This window comes from Ascaphus truei, chromosome 1, assembly GCF_040206685.1.
Source record: "Ascaphus truei isolate aAscTru1 chromosome 1, aAscTru1.hap1, whole genome shotgun sequence".
Classification (NCBI taxonomy): domain Eukaryota; kingdom Metazoa; phylum Chordata; class Amphibia; order Anura; family Ascaphidae; genus Ascaphus; species Ascaphus truei.
Genome location: NC_134483.1, coordinates 84,180,141 through 84,205,173, shown reverse-complemented (window position 1 = coordinate 84,205,173; position 25,033 = coordinate 84,180,141). Strand labels below are relative to the sequence as shown.

Here is a 25,033-nt window from a genome sequence, read left to right as displayed (position 1 = left end):
GGTGTTTTCCTATGGAGCGGAACTTGAGCATTTCCTAGGCGCTATACCATATCATGCTATTTTTAGCTCAGTGACACCCCCACCCCCAACTTTTTAACATTACTATTACACTTTGGCATACATACATAAATCAGAGGTTACCAAATAGAAAATGAGTGATCCCAATAATAATGCAGCTTTTGATTAGCCTCTCGAATAAAACTGACAGATTATATATTGTTTTTACTGGATCAGAAAGTCGAGGGAAAAAAAAAAAGTAACTAAAGCGGAGGACCGTAGTGTCTAAATATAGTGTGTCAGTTTCATGCAACCCCACACTTCAAATTAAAGGCAATAGTTGCTGCATTATGGTTACAATAAACCAATAAAACTGAATTGGAATAAGACTGTCGGACCAAAAGTACAAACACTACAGGGAAAATTATAACAAATGTACCTGTTGATGTGCTAACTTGTAAGCGTAAATTACTGCGGTTTTCACATCATTTTTACGATGAGTGGCAATGATATTTCTATCATTATGTACAACTAGAATTCATCCATCACCTTAAATGTATTTGCTACTTTAGCAACAAAAGTACAGATCTTCCATACATGTGCTACAGTGTTATAAAATAGTTCCACATTTTATTTCTGAATGGATCCAATTAACAAGTTGTTTTTCTGCAGTGATACCCATCTTTTCATTGTACATACCTGCGATTTCTTCCCATGGAATGAATAGTAATGTGGCTTACTTCATTAAATGCTTATTTTGAGTGGCAAGGCAAAATAAATTTTAAAAATCGTTTTTTTTAGAAACCAGTCAAGCATTCATTTTTATTTGCAACTCATTCAATCATAGTGTGTGGAGTCAGGTCTTTGCATGTTCTTAAAACCTTGAACCCTCTCCTTGATAAAAGCAGCTGTGTACTGCTGAAACGTTGGATTTCTTTGTGGCACATTATATTCTTTGCACAAGTCCGTGTGCCTGCTTCCCTTCTCTTCACTGACATACAGTACCCTGGGATGTCTGGACCTCCCTGGACCCAGTGCAACGTCAGATACTGATGTAGCGGCCGTTATTCGAACACATCACGGCGCCGATTTTGAGTTCTCTGCTGTTCCCCACAGAGCATGAACGCGGCCAATCGCCCCAAGCACCCGCGCTTATCGTGGATGTTTTATTTGAATTTCATGGATTGTTTCTTCGTTTGCAAAAAAATGGATGAATTGTAATGTGTACAGTACTGTGCTACTGTGTCAATTTCATGTTTTTAAAAGCCAGAACACTAAAATTAGTTTTTCTGCACTCGCCGCGCTCGCATCTTAGTGCAGGAAGGCTGGAATTCATCCCGCGGTTTCAAATCGGGATTCCGATGTACATGACGCGTGAAGTGTTCGAATAACGGTCGCTGCATCAGTAAGTACCCCCCCCCCCAGCACCATATTATTGTGTGCATGTACCTCTCTCTATTACTTTGCATGTTCTTAATCATGTTGTGTAGACATTCTAAAATCTTCACACATCTAAGATCACACAAAACATCTCAATGTTTCATTGTTTGTTAAACCAATTAATCTTAGTTCCTATGGCTTTGCAACCTGTAGTAAATTGGATTATGTATACAAATTCCTTTAAACCCAATCCATTTTTAAATACATCCGCTACACTGTCAAATGCACCTCCGTGGGATAAAATGTATGCACTTGATTCTTTTAAAAAGACCTTTCCACCTATTTCAGGACTTAAACAATTGTATCAAAGTTTAGTATTCACAATAGATAGGTTGTTTTTTTTTTTTAACAGTTTTAATTTACATATAAAAGAAAATAATAGTTTTCAAGTTGGTGGTTGTTACAGCTGACAAACAAATTCAAGGTTTGCCTATGTATCATACAATATATTACAAGATTTTTCACTTTAGTGATGTATCACCAGGTTTAACTTCTGCAGTTATCCAGTCCAGTAATAGCAGCAATAATTATTAGGGTACAAATGGCTTGTGCCTGCGGTCAAAAATTCAGCTTTTTTGCAATGTCTTCTGAAAGGAAAGAATAATAATAAAAAAAAAGTATGAAACCTACTATGCAAGTGCAACAACCAATGTTCACTGCACTCATTTAAATTTCACGATTTTGAAATGATTGGCAAAAAATACCATTTGTGAGCACATTCACGTTTGACAGGTCTGCAACCCTGCCTTTCCCCATTATCTCTTAGCATCCAGTGCTTCCACTGCAGCCAGGGAGTACGGCAGGCATAAGCGTATAAGGATCCATGTTAAAATGGACATGAAGCAAAAAGTAACAGTGTGCTCATTTGCATGTCATTACCCAGAATCCCTGGCTGCAGTGGAAGCGCTGTATGCCAAGAGATAATGGGGAAAGGCAAGTGTGCAGACCTGTCTGAGACATGAATGTGCTCACAAGTGGTACTTTTATTTGTGGATTAATAATTTCAAATTAAAATTCTGAAGAACAAAAACACCAACCAGTTTTCTAAGATCTACACACATTCCCGGCCATTAAAGCAGGACATTACCTCAGCAAAATCATTTTTATAAAAACAAACAAACAGTCATTAAGGTTACAGCTTTATCACTGCATGTTTAAGACTTGGGTCTTTCCCAAATTGCTGCAGTTCATTTCTGACCGATTTACCCAAGAGGATAAAGTCCAGAACGAACAATATACATTTGGTTTAAATGTACAACACAGCAATTGATCTTCTAGTTGGTCGTTAAAAGCAATTTTAAAAATGCAGCATTTCCCACGCAGGTACAAATTTATACATGTGCAAAAACCATCCATGAAATGGCGTTCACTTTTGTATAAAAGGTCTTAAAATATTCATTATTCTAAACTCCTTTCTCTCCATGTATTAGAAAGTATGTCAACACAAGGGAAAAACAAAATTGGAGCTGAATGAAATGCAAAGAAAAAAATAATAAAATGCCAGCAAACATATCCCAAGTCACAGTCAGACATAATGACTTACTTTGCTCCATTCCTTCTGTACGCTTTCTCTTGATGCCCAAGGAAAGGTTTTGCTGCTCCTTTAGTACTTCTACAGAACAATTGGGCCTTGGCAACAAGTGTCCTGGAGTTGGTGCTGGTCGGCTGCTAAAATACTTCTTGCGGAGTGCCTGGAGTGAAACCGAAAAGGGGATTATTTGATTACTTCTGTTTTTGTTCATAGAAGTGATCTCTGGGCGCAACGTGCTGCTGGTAGAGATCTGTTAGTAAAGACGTTATCCTGCACATTTGTTTAAGGTTTCTTCGACATACTGTACAGCCCATTTGCTACCGCTGTCTTTTGCTTGCTCACTAATTTTTAAACAGGTTAAAAAAAGAACAAATCCACACTTGTGGCCGCTCGATAAGCCAGATGGTGACGGAGACCCCTTGCAGCCGACCGCAGTGTTTTATTCATAAAAAAATTAGCACAAAACGGATTTAACATCTGCCAAGCTACCACCACTGGGCTTCGAAGAACCTCATTGGAGAGACTCCAGATAGGACCGTTTTTGATGAAGCTCTTTAAATACGGCATGGAAAGCCGCTCTGGGCTGCCTGGAGGGGTGACCAGTAGAGATGGGCACGTGAACCCTTCAGGTTTGGTTGTTAAATTAAAATAACTAAACAAAATTAAAAATGAAGACAAATTTGGCTGAGAATCTGCTTTAAAACCAGGCATCATATTGAGCTTATTTTCAGTATGGGCTATAGAGAGTGAGCGGGTGATGGGGGGGGGGAGAGACGAGGTGCAAATGTATGAAGCAAGAATTAACCCACGGCTCATATTTACTTCGTTGCACAACTTAAAGGGGCCATCACACCAACTGGCAAAAAACATTTCTTCATGGTCTTCTTTAAAAAAAGACTCAATACCGTCTATAGAAGGATCATTTTACTTATTTACGGCTTGTAAAAAAAAAAAAAAAAGTAAGCTATTTTTGCGGGGTCACATTATTTCCAATGTTATTTGGTAATTAAGTATGCTGCCAGTACCATTATTAGCCAAATAAAAACAACAAAAGGTAAAACGTCTGGAACAATTTACAACATAGTATTATAAGAAATTAAGAAAGCATTATAGCAAGTCTCCAAATCATTTAGTTACTATGGAGATATAAGGGAGAGATTTTAAAAATACTTATCGGATTTGTTTAAGTGGGGGATTGCCTCTTTAAAGCCCATTTATTTGATTGGGCCTTTAAGTGCACCAAGGCTCCGGGCTTTGTTTAGCATTGTGCCTGAAAGAAACTGCTTAGTTTTCTACCATTTAAATCCTTTGCCGAAAGAGGGGCTGGTAATATTCTAATGCATCACTGGCACCCCCTGTAGGAAATTAAAAGTAGCCAATTTTTAAATACACAAGCTCACAAATGTTTAAGGTTTATTCCTGAACTTGTCCCTGTGTTTGTACAGAGGTGTGGGGGGGGAAGGAAATCTGTTTCTTTGTCGCGCTCGCCGAGTAATGCACACCATGGGTCCCGCCACCCTTTTGGAACGGCATGTAATTTCAACTTTAACATGTCTCAGCTCGTTAAGATTATCTCCATCCTGAATTGTTCAGTTTTTTTGGTCCTACCTGTTATACAGGACATAGCAAGTGGAGCTCTGCAGCATTGTTGTTTTAGGACTCTCCACCATTGGAGGTCAGTGTGTCATCGGGAGTTCTCCTATAGGGAGGAAAGTCCCATTGGTTCAGGGAATATCTAGGGCAGTAGAGAATCTCCCCTCCTCCCAGTATATGGTCTCCAAAAACACACAAGCTCATGAACCCGTACGAGCTGGGTAAATGGAATAAGGAACGTGTGTTATGAGGTCATAAATTAGCATTCCGATTGCACATCCTAATGTGTCAATGTCATACACAGATGGGGTTTTTTTTGGCCACTAATTGGGATTGAAGCTTAGAGCACATCATCTTATAACTTTATTTGCTATCCAGATGATCTTCCTAGCAGAGTCTCAAGTCACTGCTAACTTTTGACTTGTATATGCATTTCTTCATGCGCATTATCGATGGCATGGCAGGATATGGATATGCATACATGGAAGTTGGTGTTTGAACTAGAGGCAATTGCGCTCTGCTTGCATGCGAGCAATAGCTATTCAGGAAGCCAATAAAAAGGTTAATTCCAACAATGTGGTGGCAGTGACCAATTAAAAAAAACCCCAGACATTTGGGGAACCCTTGCAGCACAGTAAAGCACATTCAACCAACATGATCGAGGCATTTTGGGCAGAGTGAACATCTTCATTAGACATTTGCAGAGCAGCAAAATTGGCAGGAGGCCTGTTATTGCAGAAGGTGCTTCAGGTGCTGGACACCAAACTGAATCCAACTTTTTAGATCTTTCTCTCTCCCACCCCCTCCCCCCTTCCCTAGTGTGCACTGGTGTAAGAGGGCAACAGAGAAAGGGGGGGGGGGGATTTAAGTTAAAACATTTCTTAAATTCTTTTACCCCGAATACAGCTGTATTGGGCTTCCCACCCTGCCATTTTTCTGTATTCTTTCTGTACGTTAATGATGGATGTTTGCAGACAAACTTGTGAAGACACTGAATAAGTCAGGGCAGAGCAATTCTTAAAGAGCTGGCAGAGAGTTCAACGTTGAAATGACAAGCCGGTCCTACAAATTGGGGGGGGGGGGGGGGGGGGGGTTGTACAATGCCGTATAAAGTATATTTAATTCAATTCATACTTTTAATGTTTTGTCTAACATTTTAAGCAGCTCTCCCTGTAAACCCTACAGTCACAAAAGTAGTGGAGCTTTTGGATACTAAAATCTAAGCACCTATGTAGTAGCTTTCTAATGTTTTTTTTTTTTTTTTTTACTCTTGGGCTGTAGCCAGGGCAATTTGTGGCCGGCTAGGTGCGCGCTCGTCTGGGGGCGCAGCCACGACAGAGCTGGTTTGCCCTCATTGGGCGAACCGCTCACGTGACGTGCTTGCGAGCAGAAAAATCAAATTTGCTTGCTCTGCAGGCATCCAAGCGCAGAGCATGCGCAGGCGCTTGCTCACGCTGGCCAGACACATTGCCTCAATGTGTTACAGAGCGGCCAGCGTGAGCGCGTCCGCCCAGTGCCACCCTGGCCGAGGCCTTACAGTTCTGAGTCAGCCAGAAAATTATCATTGTCGATATATGTAACAAAACATCAGGCAACACAGGAAACATGCCAGGAATGTACGATACTAGACAGATCAACTCAAATGACCAGTTTCGTTAATTGTGTAAGAAACAGTTTCAAAAGCACAGGAAGGGATATTTGCAAAAACATGTCAAAAAAAAAAGACGTACATGTTTTGTAGATAAAGTATTTTAAGGCTTTTTTTTATTATTAAGCAACAGCACTCTAGAAATCTTCTTATAAATGCCCTGGCCCACTTTTAAAATAAATGCCATTTCCAACAAAAAGTAAAACAAAACTTGTGTCCGTAAAAACCTGTCAAGTTTCAAAAGCCCGTACAACAGAATTGAAATCTGATGGGAAACAGGAAACGGAGACACTAGGCTCCAATTAGTTTTGAGTGACACCGCAAACAAATATTTACATTTAGTATTAGAAATAAGACAATTATGATTTTAAAGGGTTTAACACTTTGTGATTAGAAAGGAAATTCTATTGTTAACTTAGGGGGGAAAAATAAATAGATTAGAAACAAATAGATCTTGTCAAAGATGTCCGACTGGTGAAAAACATCTTGGTTTTTCTTTCGTATCATAGTCAGAAGTCATCTGTACTTGTACAGCTCAACCCCGTTCTAGCACGATCCGCTACAACGCAGATCCGGTTATAACACGGTGTGAGCGTGGCTCACGGTTATAAAAAAATTATTTTAGGGCAAACTTCCAGGATTTGCAGAGAGAAATGTCCGGACGGACGCACACAAGGAGCCCGATTGTCTTTACTGCCAGTTTGCATTGATAACTAATGGAGCAACTGCTCTCAGAATTACAATGTAAATATGTAGAGAAAAAGGGTGGTTGACAAGGCAACCAGAAAGAAACCTATGTGCACTCTCTATGAATATTCAGTCAGGAGAGAGGGGTGGGAGGGAGTCGGGAGAGAGGGGGGGAGAGGGAGTCTGGAGAGAGGGGGGGGGAGGGAGTCAGGAGAGAAGGAGGGGGAAGCCTGAACAGTTGTGAAGAGGGGTGAAGGGAGTTGAGGGAGGATGGGGGAGGCAGAACATTACATCACGGGCAACGCCGGGTATATCAGCTAGTATGTTTAATAAAAGATTTTAGCCAACCATATTAGTGAGTGGCTATATAGGGGTTCATCCAAGGATTGAATATTTCCTAGGCCTCAATTGGTCAGAGAGTGCACATAGGTTTCTTTCTGGTTGCCTTGTCAACCACCCTTTTTCTCTGCCAATTCATATTCCCGTATGCACCCGATTGACAAGCACAAATTAATCAATATAATAGGAGAGCGATAGCAAATCCTTTTTTGCACAATGTAAGTATGTACACAAATGCATTTTCACATGCGTTAAGAAAAATAGCTGGCAACCGTGGAAAATCTGACATCAAGTGTACAGTGATTTTTCCAGGGTTTTAAGTGCAAGTGGGGATCTGTACTGCTATAAGTGCAACTTTCTAAACATTTTAAAGTAGGGGCTAAAATGAGTTAAATAAACATTGTCTGATCAGACATCATTTAAAGTTTGCAATAAAATGGTTTCATTTAGCAGCACATTTTAGCTGGGAATTCTCCACTGCCTCTGTGTAATTTTGAGCAGTAATGAGTTTAAGCTTATTGGAAGTCGTGGATAAAGGGCATAGCTGAGTCAAATCACTCACTTTAGTTTTTATTGAGACCTAATGTGCCCCAAACCTAAACCTTGACTTGAAAACATCAATTACAAGAATGACAGGCCCCAGGGAGTCAATGTAAGGAGCTCAATTATGGAAGTCATCTTGCACAAGAAAAAAAAAAAGCTGGCATTCAGTGAAAATCACTTACACAGAGAGACACACAGACACCTCTCCCTCCCTCCCTGTACCTCTGCTGGGGGGGAGGAGAGCAGAGGGCTGGCTCCTGTCCGGATTCTCCTGTCTCCGTGAGATCCTTCCACCCCCCCCACCCCCCCTCTCGCAGACTCACCAGCTTCTCTTGCACAGCACACAGATCAGTTGCTGCAGCAGATACTGGGTAAGTGCTGCGTGGGGCTGCCGCTGCGAAACCGGCTTCAGGGAGAGCTGGCCTAGTTATCCCCGCTCTCCCCCTACGGCGGATGCGGAATCCCTGATCGCGGCGACCAATTTTTTTATTTATTTCTTTTTAATCCTCGGTTATAACGCGGTCTCATTCTGTGGCCCCCGAGCACCGCGTTATAACAGTTCAGCTGTATTGTGCAATATACTTTCCTATCCGGAAATACAAGTGTATAGTTGTTTTAATCTTTTACGCCTCCTTATATACAAACCAATAGGTAATACAAAATAAAATCATGGTCAATGGATGGTACCATTGTCTTTATACCAAGCCAGGTTTTACAACTGTAAACTGCAGCAGGCTGCAGCTGGCAGAGTCCCTGTGGAGGGATGGTTGGCTGCTCACTTGCATGCATTCAATATGAGGTTCCTTTTCAGAGGCTGGGAGCACGACTTTACCTGGGAAGCTGTGCATCGTGTACATGGGTTAAAGGTAAATAAATCTTGCAGAAGATCAAGCAGATCATCACCTGCTGCAGTAAAAATAAGATGGAGCGGGGTTCCTGGGAAGATCTTAAATGTTACATAGTCTGGCAGGCTGGACATACCCTGCATAAGGAAGAGAAGAGAATTCTTCTGTAAAAATGCCAAAGCCACACAAATAAAAGCGTCCTATAACGTAAGTGAGCTCTACAAAAGTTCAAACCCAGAATCCACACTCTATGAGTAAGTGCAGCAAAAGAAGAAAAGCGTACCTTATATCTATATACCAAAAATATTAATCTATAAACATAGTTTTTGATCTATGAACCCCTATGGGCTTCATATCTTCTCCGCCTCCCCCTTTTATACCTCACTCTTTAAGAGAAAGCACGACTCAGTTTTACAAGGTACTTGTTCTACAATAATGGTGCTTGCAATTTTTTACATTTTATTTTTAAAAAAAATAACGAGAAACCAATATGAATAGCAACTGTATAATTTGGTATAAAATGTTTACTCGGGCATGCGATTTGTGCCTGTTTAATGATCTCAGCAGAAAAAGATGACACTTACAGAATTAAACAATTGTTTGAGCAGTGTTTCTGCTTTGGCGGCCTAGTAACCAGACCCTGTGAAAGGTATGCAGTGAATTGTTTGGATAAGCCGTTGGCTTTCCATCAGCTCCATTATTGCCGTATTATTCAGCGGTTGTTGAAGGGATCTAACAAAGGAAGCTACAGTAGAACAGTTACTCCTTTAACCCCTTCAGTGCCCTCTAGACATACAGCGTATACCACGATTATTGGCACCCCAAGGACTCTTAGGATGTAGGTCATGGGATTTTGCTAGTTTACCAAGGGGCGTTGGTCGCAAACTAAATGAAGAAGCAGAAAGCAATCGTGTGACCTCTCGAGAGCAGTCACGATTGCTACCGCTGGAGGCTCTGTGGCCAAATTGAAACCAGGGGGTCCCCCAGAGCAGACACTGCTCTTAGTTCCAGGTACTCACACCGTTTCATTTTTTCTTATGGGTCATTAAAATGAAAGCAAAAGACCAGACAAGACTATCGATAGGCCCCACAACACAGGCCGACGGTGTCCGAGGACAGATGTGTAACCTGGGCGAGTTACATATTGGTTGACAATATACAATAAGGTTGTTCTTTTTTCTTTTACCAAAAAAATTGTTGTTGTGTTAATAAAAATAAGGAAAAGGGGAACTTACAAAATGTGAAACTATTGTAACAAAATAAAATGCATCGTCAAGCATACTTCACCATGTAAAAATAGAGATTTATAACTTTTACAAGAGTAAGTTCTCTAATAAAGGTTTTTATAATAATAATAAAATTTAAAAAAAATAAAAAGACTGCTGCCCCATTTGTTCAATATGGAGCCACAGTATCACGTCTAATGACACTGCAGCTTCCCACTGGCCCGTTGTAGTGAGACTTGGATAGCCCATATTACAATGCGCTGAACTACATTTTCACTTTGGCCTTAGCCACTATCAAATTGTTTAAATGCGATAAGTGTGATAATGTGCGACTGCAATGAGATCCAATGCTTTTTATATTGGGATGAAATCCCAATTTCTATAATGCACCAGTCAGAAGATGGTTGAACGAATTGCCTGAATGTTTTTTGCTAGATACTCACCGGCCACTGTTCTTCTGTTGCAGTTCCCAAAGTTTCAAATATTTTTGTTAGTTGGTCCAGATCAGAGTCACCAGGCAAAAACGGTACCTGTTTTAATAGGTTGAAGTGACATGTTTTTACATAATGGACATGTTGATACTTCACCTGCTGTGTGGCCGGAAGTTCATGGAACACATTAACGCTTCTTTGCCCACACGAGGGGGAAAAAATAAATACAAATCTACTAGAGGGAGACTAAGAACAAGTTTGGACTGAAGATGTAAAGTAAATAAAAATATTACTTGTGAATACATTCACATCTGACAGCTCTGCAATAATGCTTCCCCCCCCCCCCCACTACCGGCTAGCATATAATACTTCCACTGCAGCCAGGGATTCTGGGAAATGACATGCAAATGAGCACACCGTCACCTTTTTCTTCATTGACCCTATATAAGCATATGCCTGCCATATTACACAACTTTTCAGCATAGCCTGGGTTAAAGAAGTGCAGAGCCAGGAAACCTACTCACAGACAGCCATTTTGGATCTCTTCAGTGTGAGACTGATTGTACATCTTCAGTCATGGTCAGTATAAACTCTACATTGCAGTACACAGCTTACTGTGGTCACATAACTAGGACTATGCGAGTGCCTGCCACAATAATGTGGCTACATTTATTGGACTGAAAGTGTAGTAACTCCACATATGTCTATCTCTTGTGGGTGGATCTACAAATGAGCATATGATCATATGATCATCAACTTTGATCCTTTATAACACCGACAATTTATTTTTTCCCCACATGCAACACCTGCCTTTTGCTTTGTGAAGGCACATTAAAAAGGTAAGGGCCCTAATATACAATTTGCATCACTTACCCTTAGAAGTAACTCTGACAAAATACAGCCAACGGCCCACATGTCCACTCCTACACCGTACATTCTAGCACCGAACAGTAACTCTGGGCAACGATACCACCTATGGAAGCAGGATTTAGAGAGACAGGAATTTATTCCAGAACTCTGGTAAGCAGAATGTTCACTTTGCACTATATAAATAAAGCATGTATCGCAAAATAAACAAGCTACTTAATTACACACTCGTCAACACCAGGTGGCAAAAAAAGATGGATACTTCGTTTTGGAATGGAAGGATTTGCATATTAAATATAAAATTACTGGTTAATAGTTTTATTTTTATGTGGGCAACATGTATGTTGTGTGCTACGTGTGTTGCATACATATACATTTTGCATGTGCATAATAAAAATGCCTCGTGTGGTTTTATACCAATAACTTCCTGGTTCTAAACAGGATTGGATTGAAAGAGAATACCTTGTTACCACTTGGTGTGTATAAACTCTGTTCGGACTCCCGAATGATTTTGCCAGACCAAAGTCAGCCAATTTAAGGACCCCATTCTCATCAAGCAACAGGTTATTTGGTTTCAGATCCTATGGAGAGAAGAGAATCAGGTCAGACAAATCGATGCAGTTTCTGGGCTCTCTACATTTCATTTGAAGCAGCAATTCCCACTAGAAGCCTATATTAGCTTCACTCACAATGTACATCTATCTCTGAGCATCTCCTGCTTTGAAAGGGGGGGGGGGGAGAATCATAATTTTCTTAATATGGCCACGGTATCCTTTAGAATGCTCCAGGATCTGGGGAGACATTCATTTAAACGCCGTTTTTTCCCAATTTGATTTTTTTTTTTTAAAGAAACATCTTTAGAATGGGGGTCTCCGGAGCTGAATGGGTTCATTTCAGGTCCAGGGACCTCTCCTTCCCAAGATACTTACCTCCGTAGGGAATGCCGGTAGCAGCTCTGGCTGGGCTTCCAAAATGGCAGCTTAGATGTCCCATATCACAATAGGAAGCCGTGACGCCATCACTTGCAGCATCCTATTGGCCCACATGACCAGGACATTGAAACCTGCAGAGCTGGGACCGGCACCCCATACGGGGGTAAAGATCTCAGGGAGCAGAGGGTTCCCGGAGCTGAAATTAACGTGGTTCAGTATTTAAATATTTATCAAAAATCTTCCCTCCCCTGTTTCAATTTCTCAAAATCAATACCTGTAAAAATGTGAAACTTATTTTCGTCTATAGATAAAATCAAGACTCCATAATGCTAAAGCAAAACGGAATTGCTTTAAAAAGCAAAAACCACAACGTAGGTCTTTAAAATAGAATCCCAACAATTGCACCATTTATTGGCATCTTTCATGCAAACCAGACACTGACACACTAAGTGTGCTGCAACTAATTCTGCTGAATTAAATATTCATGTGTGGCAACAGATTATGCTATACTGAATATTAAGCAAAGCCACCTAATACAAAGGAAAACTGCTCCAGGAATACACCCAAACAGACAGAATCCTAATCACCCCTCATAACCAGGTAACTTGGAGATTCAAGAATGTATAGTATTAAAACAAATAAAAACAATAAATGGCACTTAAAGTGTATTTACATATCTCCTCTGCAAGTACGGATACCCGTCTTGAGACCACAAAGAAAAAAAAAAAGAAAAAGAAACCCCACCACTAACCTCATGATGAGACAATATGCAGAAGTGCTGGCAATCTAAATGGTTATAAACCCACAATTTTACAGCCCACGTAAAAAGCTAGATTGATAAGTCTATCTCTTCAGACGAATGCCGGTAGAATGTGTCAAGCTGTCCTATTTAGGACAATAATCTGCACAAGAGTCGTGGTAAAGTGTTACAAATTTGGTGCAATACAAACTTACCATGTCTCCTGTGTCTTACATTAAAGAGACAATCGAAGCTTGCATATTTGTTTTATATAGGATTAAAGTGGGGTGTCTCCAGAGCTGAACTCTGTTAATTTCAGCTCAGGGGAATCCCTGCTTCCAGAGAGATACTTACCGCCGAACTAGGAGCCGGTAGCAGCTCTCCTCGGCTACCAGGGTTCACAATATGTCCGCTGTTTAAAGCTCTGGCACTACGGGTCAATAAGCCATGACGTAATCGGCACAGCTTCCTATTGGCCCATGTGATGCTGGAGCGTTAAACTTTAATGCCCTGCTTGCACAGCTACTAATACCTACTTCAGAGGCAGGTATCTCCAGAAATAGGGGGTCCACAGAGCTGAAATTAATGGGTTCAGTTCCAGAGACCCCCTGCTTCAATACTATACAAATAACATTTGCAGGGTTGGCTTGGTCCTTTAAGGTCCCCCCAAGGTAGACCTCTCAGCTACAGTTACACACAAACTACATATTTTAAGCACGTGTAGCCTAGTGCTCTTGGCTATGCTTTTCCCGGCCCTGGCATGTAAGCCCTGGTAAGTGCAGTGTCAGGATGTGAGTCCGTTGGCACAATAGCAAGCTTGCCGCCATAGCCAGGTGCAGACTGGGAAATGGGGCGGGGGGGGGGGGGGGGGGGTGTAGGGGAGGAGTGTAAGGGGCCACACGTGGTATGGTGTGACACCGGGACCTCCTCCAGCACCTGCCCAGTTTGGGGCAGGGTCACCAACCCCTCCCCAGGTATATAAGAGGCTCTTAACCCAAATTTAGAGGAGAACAATTCCAGGATGTAGCCTTCTCCCCAGTGAGTGAGGCGGGTTCTGCCTTACCCCATCAAGGGGTAAGGGGTGGCGACTAGCCCCAAGGCCTTGGGGTATTAAGATATTATGTGATGGTCGTGTAAGTACCACCTCTCTTGCAAGAGATGGAATCGGGTCCTGGCCCGCCAAATAAAAAGGTGAACGGTTCAATTTCTGTGTCCTTACTGAAACCGGGGGTTCATGTGGGGAATACCAGCTGCCTGTCGATATGTCCCGTTGCCATTCCCAATAACACCGCAAAGACTCAGGCTTCCTGGCTTACAACAAGTGAGCTACTCAGCACCAGAGTACACACAACATGGCAAATCTCCCGTAAAGGGGGGGGGGGGCGTGGAAGGGTGTTACACAAGTAAACGTAGTAAGAGGGGGGGGGGGGGGAAGAGGGAGGCACTTGTGTCTTTACTTACTCTGTGCAGGATCCAGAGATTATGTAAATATTCCAACCCCTGCAGAGTCATCAGCATGTACGACTTAATATGAGCAGGGGTTAAAACCAAGCTGGTATCCTTTATTATAACCTGCAAACAAAGGAAGTTACAGGAACTACAAAAGGAAAATGCACAGTATATAATATCTCTGCATGTTTATTCAAAAGAGAAAAGTGTGTTGCAACAGTACACAGACAGAGAAATATAACACACGTGAGAACTAGGAACAAAGTGCACGAATTACAAGGACATTAGTATACACAGGATGCTCATTCATAAACAAAAATTTGACACTGCATTTAACAAGTTTATACACAAAAAGTCCCCTTCTCCACCTCTACTCCTGTTTATTGGCTCATTGAGTGGGATATACAGTAGGTAAAGAAACCAATGAAATGCCCTCCAGTTCCCCAAGATGCAATTTGTTATTTATAATAAAAATTAAAAAAAACGAAAAATGTTTTTGCTCTTAGCATGGTTAGATTTGTTTAAGGAAGCCAATGTTATTTTTTGGGCCGGCTACATGGTATTGCTCCCAAGTAAACTTCCCTTGCAGCTCTGTTCAAAGAGCAATCTCACCTCAAGATCTGTTTCCATGAAATCAAACACTAGACTTATGTTTGACTTGTGACCAAAAGCATCCAGGAGCTACAAAATAAATATATATATATAATTAGCAGCTTATAATTTCTTAAACATCTAAAAAGCAGCAATTCCAAGTATACTTTAAAAATAAATAATGTAGTGGGGGTTCCCAGGAGCTCATTTGAGGTTCTTTGACATCTAGGGAATCCCCGTTTCCAGAGTGGTAAATGATCCTGGCACATGTCTAATCTGCAGCCAGATTCATAGTTTGTGTCAAAACCAGCACAGAAAAAACTACTAATATCTCTGGAACCAGGGGGTGGGGTGCACGAACATTGGGGAACCATCGCTGAGCTCCAGAAAAACCCACAGTTCAGGAAAGATTACAATTGAAAAAAAACAAAAAAAAAAAAAAACGAAAAATCATAACCAACGAAAAATTTTAAAAAAAAAGATGAGTAGCCGACACTGCTGCTTTAGAGTCACTATTTGATGTTAATAAAAGGAAATTCCCAAAATAGGGTTCTACAAAAAATAAATAAAAACTTTTTACAAACGACACAATTTCAGGCAAAGTTAGATTAATGCACCCTACAGATAAGGGGAATTATATTATAACTCGTATTCCTTTTCTTCTAATCCCTCCATTTATTTTTAAATAAATGTTTTACCAGGAAGTAATATTGAGAGTTACTTCTCGTTTTCAAGTATGTCCTGGGTACAGAGTTATGTTAAATGAAAAATATATAGAAGACCATGCATGCACAGATAATGCATTGATGCAAAGATAATATATGTTATATGTGCATGGCAGTAGGACAGTCAACCAATCAGGTTCCATCAGCTCCTATAAAAGGCTCCCTGCTCTGCACCAAATAAAGAAACTTTACACAAATTAAAAAACACAGCACAATAACATACAAAAAAAAGGGAGGGGGCAGTTGCAATGCAAGGGAAGGTTTAGAAGAAAAGAATAAGGATACGAAAAATTCCCACTTTCACTGTACATCTCTCCTACAAATGAATGGGGATATCACAAAGCAGTTTCCTTTTCAGGGGGCACAGCAGAAAATACTGCAGTACTGAAGTAATGCTACAGAGCTAGAGCAAAGCCTACATACAGTATGTAACATGTAGCCATCAAGAAATCTATATAGCCACTGGCCTAATGTAATGTGGCTGTAGGGGACTTCATGCAAAGCTTCACCTTTGCCCGATAATAGGGAAGCCCAAAGGCACCCTCCTGTACCAGAAAGATAAACCCTGCAGGACAACAATAACTGCAGGGAGTCTTATAGGGGCCGATGGAAACCAATTTATTTAAAATCCAACTCCAGCTGGGCACGGATTAAAATCACAAATTCGTTTGTACTGGGAACACACACACTTATTGGCCGGCCATTCTTAAACCATGAGCCTATGGCCCTTATGCTGCAAGGTGTAATAATGCATATAATTAGAATTCAATGGAATGCAGTTTCATTGAATTGGGCTTTTTATGCAATATCACGTCATCTGCACCATTACACCATATAGGGAGGGGCCTATTTCTTACATCTTATCACGGTCATCTGACAGCTGTTCATGTGGTATGCATAACAAATAACAAAACCCAGCATGCATTACTGTTATATATGCTGCTAGTTGTACAGATGTCTTGTAATTTTGACCAAACAGATTTTACTGCTCGTTTGTGCGGTCAATTATTGAACAAAAGCATTTCCAAAATATATCTAGTTGAGAGTCCCTTCCAATCTTTGTACTTGGTGACTTGAATCTATTACAACCCCTTATTTTAGCTCTCCTGCTGTGTGACGATCTGATGCAGTTCATACTTACACCGATAATATTTGGATGGCTTAGCTCTTGTAACAGTTTGATTTCTCTTAATGCAGTTCTGTTTATGCCTGTACATAACAGAAAGAATATTTAATGTCAATGTTACAGCATCAATACTTGCAAAGTAATAAACTGGTTTTAAAACTGGATTGACTTCTCAGTGTATAGATTAAGTGCAAGTTAGTGATCCCGGTGGCAGCCGTCTATCTCTTCAGGACAGAAACACCATGGCTGGGAGATTTCGCCTTTGATTAGTGCAACTCCAAGAACAGTCAGACTGAATTGGTAATTTTTTTTTTTTTTTTTTTTTTATAAAAATATTTTACCAGGAAGTAATACATTGAGAGTTACCTCTCGTTTTCAAGTATGTCCTGGGCACAGAGTAAAACAAAATAATACATGGTTACAAATACAGTTACATAAATGAACAAGGTATACATTATATACAAGACATTGCATGCACAGTTAAAGAAAATATATATTATGAGCGTATGAAACAGTTACAGACCAGATTAAAGTGTGAGACAGCCTTAGATTTGAAAGAACTTAAGCTGGTGGTGGATGTTAATAGATCACTGCATGAGTTAACTTATCATTTATAGAAAGCATGAAAAATTAAAAACCAAAAAAAAAAAAAAAGTGCGCACTACTGGCTATTCTATACATTTAAAAACCTGTGTGGAAATCATTTTGTTTATATTTGAGACAGCTGAATAATACCTAGCGTAAAACCTTCTCCTAGTGGTTGTAAAGAACGTCTGGGAGATCACATTCATGGAAAAATTCCCCTAGCTATGTTTGTAACAAACACCCCAACGTCTACTACATGTATATGGGGCTTTTAGTTGCTTGTGTGACCTGAAATACTAAACAAGTCAACCACATCATGTGAGTCATACGCAAAGTGGTCAGTGTCAATAGGTCATGTCCACATCCCATTATAAAGTCCCCTTTGTTTTGTTAAAATATACACTTTTCACTTCCCTTTTCTTTACCTGCATCTACAGCAGAATTACATTTGTGTTACTTTTTATTTTGCAATTCTTCCATGTAGCAAACAAGCTTAATGCAACAAAAGAAAAAATACAAAAAGCAAACATGACATTTTGTAACAGTACAGAATATGACTTACCATCCTTGGCTTCTGCTCTGTGACCCAGTTTTATCTATAATAAGAAAAACAGGTCATTAGATTACATTTACATAGTAGATTTGGTTGAAAAATAAAATAAAAAAGACATATGTCCATCTAGTTCAATTTATGCTACATTTAGACAGATACTTTTTATCCTGTATCCGTACTTACAGTATATTTATCCAGAGGAAGGCAAACTAAAAACCCCAGTGAAATATCATCTAATGATCTCTCATAAGGGGAAAAATAAATTCCTTCCTGACTCCACGAATTGCCAATCAGATTACTCCCTGGATCAACATCCTTCCCATGTTTACTTATTAGGTATACCTTTCTAAAAAAAGAAGTCCAACCTTTTAAAGATATATAATCTATTGTATCTGCCATCACAGTCTCAATTGGTAATGATTTCCACATTTTACCTGCCCTTCATATAAAGAACCCTTTCCTTTGTTGCTAATGAAATCTCCTTTCCTCCAACCTTAAGGGATGACCCTGTGTCCTTTGTACTGCCCTTGGGATGAATAATTATTTTGAAAGCTCCTTGTACTGTCTCCGAATATAGTTATCATATCCCCTCAGACGCCTCTTTTCTAATGAAAACAAATCTAATTTCGCTAGCCTCTCCCCAAATCAGGTTACCCATCCCCTTTATTAATTTGACGGCTCTTCTCTGCACTCTCGTTCCTTAATGTCTTTTCTAAGGAATGGTGCCCAAAAAAATTGTACTCCATATTCAAGGTGAGGTCTAACTAATGCTTTATAAAAAGGAGCATAATTATGTTTACTTCCCTTCCATCCATTACCCGTTTAATACAAGATAAGATCTTGTTTTGCCTATGCAGCTACTGCATGACTTTGGGGACTATGGCTAACCCTGATGTCTACAAGCACTCCTACAGCCTTCACCATCAAGGATTCCCATAATTTATCCCCATATCATTTGTAAATCACCTGTTTATTCTTGTTTGAAATTTGATATTGTATTATATATTGACAGGAAACCATAAGAGTACTGCTGTGAAATGGGTGATCACTTGAAAGTCGATTATTAACATATTTCAGCATATACACAATTTTTCAAGCAGCTCTCTTCGCCCAGGAAGAGTGAGACATTAAAAACCTATTATTTGTGTATTATTTGCATCTGTTTAGCTGATTCACTGTGTTACATTGCTTTGTTATAGTGCCACTTCACAGCTGCACTGGTAAAATAGCACATGAAGTGATGCATTCATTTACCCACTCCAATAAATAAAAAAACCAGCACTACATGTTGCATTTTTTGTTTTGTTTACTTATTTTATTATAGGATTTAAAGCAGGAGATCTTCAGAGCTGAACTGTGTTAATTTCAGCTCCGGAAACCCCCTGCTTCCCAAGATACTTATCTCCGCCGGGGGCTGCCAGTATCTCCATGTTTAAGTGACTCTCGTCACGTGGGACAATAGGAAACCACAAGGGATGACGTCACGACTTCCTATTGGCCCACAAGACGTGGGATATTTAAGCCGCCATTGTGTTGGCCCTAACAAGCCCCAGAGCTACTACCTGCAGAGATACTGGCACCCCCTACGGAGCATAGATTAGTGGGACCGCATCACCATGTATAACAAGAGAATTGTGTAAAGTGAGAGGTGCTCTGGAGGATATGGTTATAGTATTAACAGTTTTGATCAAAAGCGATCAGCAAGGTTCCCCCTCTATTGAGCACTCAATCCTGGAAAGTCTAAAGTGGACTGAAAATCGCCCTGTAGTCATTACTACAAAAAACTGGTAAGTTGCCCAGTATCACCGCGGAAATCAAAAATACAATTTTATTAATTCTACATAGAAAATGTTAAAAACACATATACATTGTTAAAATCCCCGTGCTGTGTGGCTAATGAGTAAGTAGTCCTTTTATAGAGCAATAGTAATTGTATGCCTCTATATTCTCATGTGACATCCAATAATCATCTACTAATGTAGTATGGCTACGTGCATATAGGTATTGATAATATATACAACGCCTATCTAATTAGGCTAGTGTGATGTTGTGGCGTGTGATCTGAAAATATGCTATTGCATAAGTGGTTATTCACATAAACCTAAGTGGCAGAGTACATATCAGAATAACAGGTCAAGATCTCTCATGTTATACCTCTATCAGAGAGTACTTCAATGCAATGCTGTTGCAAATTCAATTGTTGGATTGAAGCTAGATTATCACTCCATTATATCATACAGGTGTTTGAATTGCAGCTATGAGTTAAATGCAAAATGAGGTATTTCTTATCTTTGCAGCTAACAGCGATATAATAGACTGCTACAATGATAACCAATTGCTTCTTGCATATGTAGGGAGTACCCCAGTACCACCGCATGTACAGTAATGTGACCACAATAGCCGATAAGGCCAACCATAAGCCACTATCCTAGAGAGACAACCAAAATTACATGGAGGAATCCCTCACAAATAGAGATATATGTTGGTACAAATCAGTAACCAACAGTGCCACAATATACAAGCCTGCTCGTAGCCGAACCCGATAGGATGTCGCCACTTGGAGTGACATCACAAAAGTGACGCCCTACGTTCCCGACGCAACGTTTCACGTGTTCACCACGTTTTCCCTCCTCCCCTGAAGAAACGTGGTGAACACGTGAAACGTTGCGTCGGGAACGTAGGGCGTCACTCCAAGTGGCGACATCCTATCGGGTTCGGCTACGAGCAGGCTTGTATATTGTGGCACTGTTGGTTACTGATTTGTACCAACATATATCTCTATTTGTGAGGGATTCCTCCATGTAATTTTGGTTGTGTCTCTAGGATAGTGGCTTATGGTTGGCCTTATCGGCTATTGTGGTCACATTACTGTACATGCGGTGGTACTGGGGTACTCCCTACATATGCAAGAAGCAATTGGTTATCATTGTAGCAGTCTATTATATCGCTGTTAGCTGCAAAGATAAGAAATACCTCATTTTGCATTTAACTCATAGCTGCAATTCAAACACCTGTATGATATAATGGAGTGATAATCTAGCTTCAATCCAACAATTGAATTTGCAACAGCATTGCATTGAAGTACTCTCTGATAGAGGTATAACATGAGAGATCTTGACCTGTTATTCTGATATGTACTCTGCCACTTAGGTTTATGTGAATAACCACTTATGCAATAGCATATTTTCAGATCACACGCCACAACATCACACTAGCCTAATTAGATAGGCGTTGTATATATTATCAATACCTATATGCACGTAGCCATACTACATTAGTAGATGATTATTGGATGTCACATGAGAATATAGAGGCATACAATTACTATTGCTCTATAAAAGGACTACTTACTCATTAGCCACACAGAACGGGGATTTTAACATATATATATGTGTTTTTAACATTTTCAATGTAGAATTAATAAAATTGTATTATTTTTGATTTCCGCGGTGATACTGGGCAACTTACCAGTTTTTTGTAGTAATGACTACAGGGCGATTTTCAGTCCACTTTAGACTTTCCAGGATTGAGTGCTCAATAGAGGGGGAACCTTTCTGATCGCTTTTGATCAAAACTGTTAATACCCCCTACGGAGGCAAGTATCTTGGGTAGCAGGGGGACAAAGAGCCGAGAGTAACACAGTTTAGTGCCGGAGACCCCCGGCTTCAATCCTAAAATAATTTTTAAAAAATGTTTTTAAAAAACAAGCAAACGATCGCCTCTTTATATAACATTCATGCAGTTTATGCAACTAATATAAACACAAACCTTTTTAATGGCCACAATCTTATCAGTGTTCTTGTCTCTGGCTTTGTAAACGGTGGCAAACTACGAAACAAAATTCAGTCAGTAGAACTCCAGAAGCAAAACATGAATATGACTCACTTCCGGTTTTGCGATCGATCGCAGAATAGATCCACACGGGTTCAGGGGGGGTTCAGGGTACACTTCTGGACTGCTGCTTGTTCACTCTACGCGTTTCACTGGCTTAGCAGCTTCGTCAGGAGTTCGATTTATAGTGTACATGCAATGTTGCACTAAGAGTGTCATTTTTTCTATTGAGGGTTTGTTCTGCTGATACCTGGGACTTCATGTCAAGCAAGTCCTCCTTTCATACTGCTGAGTCTACATTATTGTATCCACTGCTGAACTTTCACTGGGAGATTGTGAGTCCCCAATCGTGATTCTTTATATAGATTGCTGAATCTGTTTAAGCATACTACACTATATATATATTTTCCCCACATATGGTGATATCTGCGCTCCCCACAAGCTTCCATGACAGGAGGAACTGGATCTTCTCCACAGAGGGTTGAGCAGCGAAGTTCACTATTTTATTTTATTATTTTTTCTTATTTATGAGCACTTTAAATATTATTTCTATAATATTATTCACTATTTATTGCACCTCTATTAGAAGCGCCTCACATTTTTCGTTTTACACAGGGTCTTCCCTTTGCCTGAGCTCCAACCCCGGTGGGAAGACAGCTGCCTTGTTGAGTTTATTGGCACTGAGCTACCACCAGATCACCAACAGAAGTCCCCCCCCCTCCCCAGGCCAATGGGGATCAAAATCCCAGCGTAAACTGTGTATGGCGCTACCTCGCCATAACTCCTTCACTGCCAAGAGGATGAGTAAGGCTACGCTTAGGCTGCGGTCTCAGTTTGCACTGTAACACGTGCGCCTGGCAGGGGGAGGGGGTGGCACGTGCACTGCGCTTCACCACGATCTTGGGAGAGATTGCGACGGGAGGGGGCGTGGTGGGAGTTTTGCAGGGGCATGGCCATGACCTCACTTGGCTGGTTCACCCTCATTGGCTGAACCGCCGGCGGGGGTGTGGCCACGCCTCCGTCACAAGTTGCAAATACAATGTTTTTGTATTTGCAAAAACTTGCAGTAGAGCGCGGCTGCACCTTCCACGACGAGGTGATTACTGGGACCGGACTGATTGGGGGAGGTGCTTGTACACAGCGCACGCGTAGAAGGCACTGGGACAGTGGCCTTATAGGGCCGGCGACACGACGTCAGGCTGCGGTCGCTGGAAAAATCAAATTGAGATGACTTCCAGCGATCGCGACCAAGCCGTCACTCAGTCACGCTTACTATAGGCGCACACGATGGCGGCAATGCATTTATTTTGACGCGACGTTGCGTCGCTGTCACTATAAACTCCTTCGCTGCCAAGAGGATGTGTAACATTGCCATGCTGTACTAACGTCTACCACTAAGCAGGGTGTAAGCGCTGTACTATAGCGCCCACGTTACTCCCCACATAGCACTGTAAATGTTATTTATACTTTCTCGCTGGTACAAGGGGGGCCCCTGTGCCATGCATCACGTCTGGCAGTGAAGGGCTTTACTCCCACCCTCCCCTCCATGTGCTCACGAGTACGGTGGCAGCCATGACAGTGGATCCCAATGAGTGTTACAGAGCACGCTGCGGGTCGCCACTTGCCTGGCCCTCTCCCAGGAACTCCAGCTTCTCGTATTGCTTGGCCCGGGAGCGCACCTCCGTAGCCGCCGCCACAGCGAACATCCTGCCGGCAGCTGCCTGTCACCGCGGCGCCGGCATTTAACACTGCGACACTCCCACCGCCTTCTACTTCCGGGGGTCAGGAGACAAAAGCTGCCAGCGCGCGATAGGAGCGCGAAGTTGACGTAGCCCCGCTCAACAGTTACCCTGGTAACGGGCTGCCAGTTACCACAGAGATTCCCCGCTGAGCCAATCAAATAACTAGCCGCGAGGTGGGCAGGAAGTCAAGTTATCTCCATGGATACCAACAGTTTTAAAGAGGGCAGAGAGCTTCCCCGCTACATGTCCACGTGCACTGGGTAGACGGATGGCGGCTGTTGCTAGGCATTTGGTCACGTGGGATGCATTGTGACGTCATAGGCGAAGACTCGGCGGTTGAAGCCGTTTGGGGGGGGGGGATAAAAAAACAGGAATGGTTTGAAGTGCTGATAAACTTTACCACGTGATGTAATGTACTTTCGTCTTTTGAAAAAAATTTTTTTTTATTAAAACAGCAATAAGTTACCTAGTCTCACGGGTGTTTTTTTTTTGTTTTTGTTTTTTTTTAAACATATGATCATTTCAATGAGGACCTGAGTGGAAGTGCACATTTAAAGGAGATAGGGTGATCAGATGTATCCAGGGACAGGGACAGGGGCAAACGGGCTCTTCCAGTTGTGAAGGTGAAAAAACTAATCAAACAAAAAAAAAAAAACGAAACAAGATTGATTTTTTTTTTGCCTTCAATAGATTTGGTGCCTTTTTGTTTGCACCAATATCACGATCAGGTTTTTATCCATCACACCATAGTGTCAGAGGGCAGCAGAAGCACAAATCCAGGAACAGTTTCTGCACAAGGTTGATAAGATTATATCATGGTCTGGGCAGCATCTGCTTTTCATTTTCAATGTTGTGAATGAAAACTCAAATAAATGCACTTTTTAGACGAGAAATTGGAACCATAAGTTTGTAAAGACAAAACATATTGGTACTCCGCACTCCCTAGTACTGCTTTGACTACTGATTTACATATGAATTCCCTGCAGAAATGTGTGTAATCTCGGTTCCACAACAGCCCAAATCTGTGTGGAATGCAAAGTGTAAGGCTGCCGTCCCAGTGACGTCTACGTGCGCTGTGCGTATAAGTACCGCCCCTCAAAGGGGCTGGGCCCAGTACGCACCCTCCCGCTGAAGGTGCAGCCGCGCCGTACTGCCAGATTTTTTAAATATAGTGAAATTGAGTTTAGAGCTTGCGACGGAGGCGTGGCCACGCCCCCGCCGGTGGTTCAGCCAATGAGGGCGAACCAGCCACGTGAGGTCATGGCCACGTCCCCTCCCGTCGCAAACTTTCCCTCTCTGGACCAAAGAACGCGGTGCAGCGCTGTGCACGTGCCGCCCCCCCGCCGGTCACGCGTGCTACAGTGCAGACTGGGGACTCACCCTAACATTGGTGTTACCTTCATCTATTTGTGCGCCTGCAAAGCTGCAGGTATTTTCAGTTCTAAAGTACAGAGACAGCAGAAATTCTGGCAAATAAGTAGCACAACGATAGAATGATTTGGGTATGAGAGGTGAGGTGAAGTGATGCACCTCGCAAATGTAATGGAAGGGAAGCTCAAGCGCACAATGTTCCCAGCAAAGGTTTAGGGGGAAAAAGAAAATCTGGTTTATGG

At 41.4% G+C, this 25,033-nt stretch overlaps 1 protein-coding gene across 3 annotated transcripts; it reads right to left on the bottom strand.

The window, feature by feature from the left end:
* Window positions 1-1,789: 1,789 nt before the first annotated feature.
* Window positions 1,790-23,503, bottom strand: CDK7 (cyclin dependent kinase 7). Of its 3 annotated transcripts, none has more exons than XM_075590653.1 (12): window positions 23,304-23,503; window positions 21,616-21,675; window positions 17,857-17,890; window positions 16,725-16,792; window positions 14,880-14,948; window positions 14,280-14,390; window positions 11,610-11,728; window positions 11,154-11,253; window positions 10,293-10,379; window positions 8,611-8,760; window positions 2,981-3,128; window positions 1,790-2,021 (listed from the first exon to the last, which is right to left on the bottom strand). In XM_075590653.1, exons 1-12 carry the CDS (start codon window positions 23,382-23,384, stop codon window positions 1,996-1,998), a joined length of 1,053 nt encoding a protein of 350 aa, XP_075446768.1. In that variant the 5' UTR covers window positions 23,385-23,503; the 3' UTR covers window positions 1,790-1,995. The 3 variants fall into 3 exon arrangements, with proteins under 3 accessions (XP_075446768.1, XP_075446758.1, XP_075446778.1); XM_075590643.1 differs by having other exon boundaries at window positions 1,790-2,024; window positions 23,304-23,497; XM_075590663.1 differs by lacking the exon at window positions 21,616-21,675 and having other exon boundaries at window positions 1,790-2,024; window positions 23,304-23,493.
* Between the last annotated feature and the right edge of the window lie 1,530 nt (window positions 23,504-25,033).

What these genes read in the sequence shown, in the direction of transcription:
- CDK7 (XM_075590643.1), bottom strand. Translation starts at nt 23,384, where the DNA reads ATGTTCGCTGTGGCGGCGGCTACGGAGGTGCGCTCCCGGGCCAAGCAA. An exon ending in TGTCAGAGTTACTTCTAAGG is followed by an intron (nt 10,380 to 11,153) that starts GTAAGTGATGCA and finishes CTATTAAAACAG; the next exon opens with GTACCGTTTTTGCCTGGTGA. An exon ending in CAACAGAAGAACAGTGGCCG is followed by an intron (nt 8,761 to 10,292) that starts GTGAGTATCTAG and finishes TTCCTTATGCAG; the next exon opens with GGTATGTCCAGCCTGCCAGA.